Here is a 3432-nt window from a genome sequence, read left to right as displayed (position 1 = left end):
TAGACTAGACTATAGACTAGACTATAGACTAGACTATAGACTAGACTATAGACTAGACTATAGACTAGACTATAGACTACACTATAGACTAGACTAGAGACTAGACTATAGACTATACTGTAGGCAATACTATAGACTAAAGACCAGACTACAGACTAGACTATAGTCCTGACTATAGACAGGACTAAAGAACAGGCTACTGACTAGACTATAGACTAGAGTATAGACATGACTATAGACTAGTGGATAGACTTGACTATAGACTAGACTATAGTCTAAGCTATAGACTAGATTCTAAATTAGATTCTCAACTAAAATATAGGCTAGACGAAAAACTAAACTTTACAGTAAGTAGACTTGTTTGGCTCCACCTTAATCTACCTGTTATTCAATAACAGCAATTTACACAACACTTCTCATTTTCAATCTGGGTGCTAAACATCCATTAATAATTCAAAATAATTCAAACACCCTTGGAATTCATGCAAATAAATATAAAAAAAAACAATTCAACAACAACAGAAATTCCAACAATCATCATTGAAAAAACGGTGTGACCATGATAATCAAATAACAACCATATTAATGGTTGCTAAAGCAGACACCGATCAAAAGGACCAACATACAGTTAGCCAGCCAGCCACCAAACAACCAACCAATGACTACAGCAACATTGACCCCTTAAAAGCCAACACAGACAGTGTAAACACTTGGCCAACAGCAGCAACAACAAAATCATAAAATAAACCTTTCAAAAAAAAAAATGAAACATATGCAGAAAGCAAAAAAAAGGGTGTTTAAAAATTGTAATAAAATTTTAGTTTCTAAAACTCATCAACATCGTCATCATCATTATTTGTTGAGCAAAATGTCTTCCATTTGTCGATAGATATATAGAAAATTGTTACTTAACTGCGTCGTCCCTTAAGTGTTCTTATTTCACAATGAAGTTTCATCTTGAACACTGCCATTAGTGTTCGTTCGGTTTGTTAATTGATTTCTCCTGAAGCTTTAGATTGAAACTTTATAATGAAAAAAAACATGGCCGCTTTAAATTGTTTATAAATTTTCTTTTGTTGCTTATTATGTGAGGGAGTAGCATTAAGGTTTGGTGGGTGTGTGTGGAAGCAGTAGCTGGGTTATGTTAGCTGGCGTGAGCAAGCAGAGTTGTGTTTTTAGTTGAGTCGATAATATTGTGGGGGGATTATTGAAATTTTGTTTTTAAAATAAATTCAATTAAACAGCCTTAAGATATGCTGTAAAAATGTTAATTAAAAATATGCCTAAATGATAGACTTTAGAAAATGTTTTAATTTATAAAAATTCATTTAAAATTTAAGTAGATTACTAAGTATTAGATAATTAAAGTGCTTGTAGTTGAAAAATTAATGTTTTAAAAGGAAACATAGGAAGTAGTCTTCTACTATACTAAGAGCAGATATTTTAGAATGTTATAGCTAATGTGTGTCATCCTTTTTATATTTTTAGGCTTTCCCACAGTTGTGGCTCGCAATTCTACACCTGTAGCCTATCCTGGTTCTCCTTTACATTTGTCGGTAGAATTTTGTGCCAATCCACCAGCCCATGCTGCCAGATGGCTGCATGGAGATCGTGTCTATACCCCTGGCAATCAATATGGCAGCACTGTCTTGGCCTATGGTGTAACGGTAAGTTGCGGCAATAAAATTCAGTTTTTTTTTTTAACTGAAATTGATCAATTTCTCCTTTTATGACCCTCTCTAGGACTTACCCACCCCCTTTTGTAAAGAAGCCCGACTTACTTATGTCAGCATGCATGAACGTGTGCCTCGAACTTTCTACTTTATAGTCTCCTCACCAGGTGGTGTGGCCGAAACAATTATAAAAGTTAATTTCACCATGCGTTATCGTTCCATATCGAATGCCATCGATGAGGAGGAGGAAGAACTCAGTGAACCCGAAGAAATACATTTTCCAGTTTTTGGCAAGGCCTCTCTACCACTTATAAATTGTTGGCTTTTAGTCTTAATATGGTTAAGTTATAAATTTTAGAAAAAATATTATTAAACTTAAAACTAAAAGAGATTTCAAAACCCCCAAAACAAAGGTCTGTAAAATATTTATTTAGATTTAATAACAAATATATAAGAAATCCCCAGCAAAATAACTGTGTCTATTATTAACTAACTTAAAAAACACTAAACAAAATCTAAAAAAAAAAAATTTAAAACTTTAAATAAAAAGGAATTTTTATTTTATTTAATTTTAAATAAAATAAAAATTTTGTTTTAAATAAAGCCTTAAGTTATTATTTCCTCTGATTTCTTAAGCCTAAAAGCAGGCTTTAGTTTTTTTTTAAATTAAACATTATAAAATAATGTTTATTTAAGAAGAACTTAATTTTTGTATAAATATTCTTGCCAAAAATGTTAAAATTAAAAAAAAAATAAATAAAAAAATAATTACTTTAAGCCCGCCAAATATTTTTTAAAATACATTTAATATAAAAAATTAAAAATTAAAACAAAATTTTAGTTCCTCTTTTTTCGATAAGTAAAATATTTTTATTGTAAAAATTTCTTAAGTCTCTTAGATAAATAATTATCCAGGAGTGTATTTACTTTAATTCAAAAGTTAAATTATGTTATAAGATTTTTACTTTATTTTAGTAATGAGTAAAATAATCAAAAAATGACTGATTTTTGTTAATAACAAAAAAGTTTTTTTGTAAAAAATCAAGCAAAAAAATATTTATTAAAAAAACAACACACACACAACAAAAAATTTAATAAATATTAAAAAAAAAAAACAAATATAAAAAGTTTTTAATCATTTGTATACATTTAAACAAATTCCTTCCATTTCATTAAATAAATTATTTAAATCAAACAAATATTATATATTTATTACAAAAACAAAAACAAGAACAAAAAAATTAAGTTAAAATTGTTATTACCAAAAAATTATTGTAAAAGCCAAGCCAAAAAAAAATTAACCAAAATGTTATAAATATTTGCAAAAAGAATAAAAATTGTAAAATATTATTTGAAAAAGAAACTTTATAATTTTTTTTTATTTATTTTTGTAGTTCAAAGTAAAGTTTTAAAAACGAGAAAGTGTTCACTATTAATTATAACATTGTCCTCAATAGAAAATTTTTATATATAAATAGAAAATTTTTATATATAAAAATTATCTATAGAATTATTAATTTTAAATTATTTTTTAGGTAAAATGGTTTTCCTACACAACAGATTTTTCTACAGAAAGTGGTTTTTCTACAGAGAAAAATTGTATATAATAATATTCCAATTTAGCTCTACTTTAGCTCTGGTTCAGTTCTTTTTCAGTTCTATTTCAGTTCTAGTTCAGTTCTAGTTCAGTTCTAGTTCAGTTCTAGTTCAGTTCTAGTTCAGTTCTAGTCCAGTTCTAGTTCAGTTCTAGTTCAGTTCT

At 27.9% G+C, this 3432-nt stretch overlaps 1 protein-coding gene across 1 annotated transcript in view; it reads left to right on the top strand.

Moving 5' to 3' along the window:
• The window catches only part of LOC111679775, a 3214-nt gene extending 1027 nt beyond the window's left edge, over positions 1-2187 (top strand). Inside the window, exons 2-3 of the mRNA XM_023441371.2 lie at positions 1489-1667; positions 1744-2187. Coding sequence (XP_023297139.2) covers positions 1489-1667; positions 1744-2031 — 467 coding nt within the window. The 3' untranslated portion in view covers positions 2032-2187. The remainder of the gene's footprint in view (positions 1-1488; positions 1668-1743) is intronic.
• Positions 2188-3432: the final 1245 nt, after the last annotated feature.

The sequence above is a fragment of the Lucilia cuprina genome, chromosome 6 (assembly GCF_022045245.1).
Source record: "Lucilia cuprina isolate Lc7/37 chromosome 6, ASM2204524v1, whole genome shotgun sequence".
Classification (NCBI taxonomy): Eukaryota; Metazoa; Arthropoda; class Insecta; order Diptera; family Calliphoridae; genus Lucilia; species Lucilia cuprina.
Note: the sequence above shows the minus strand (reverse complement) of the source record. Positions and strands in the feature narration are given on the sequence as shown.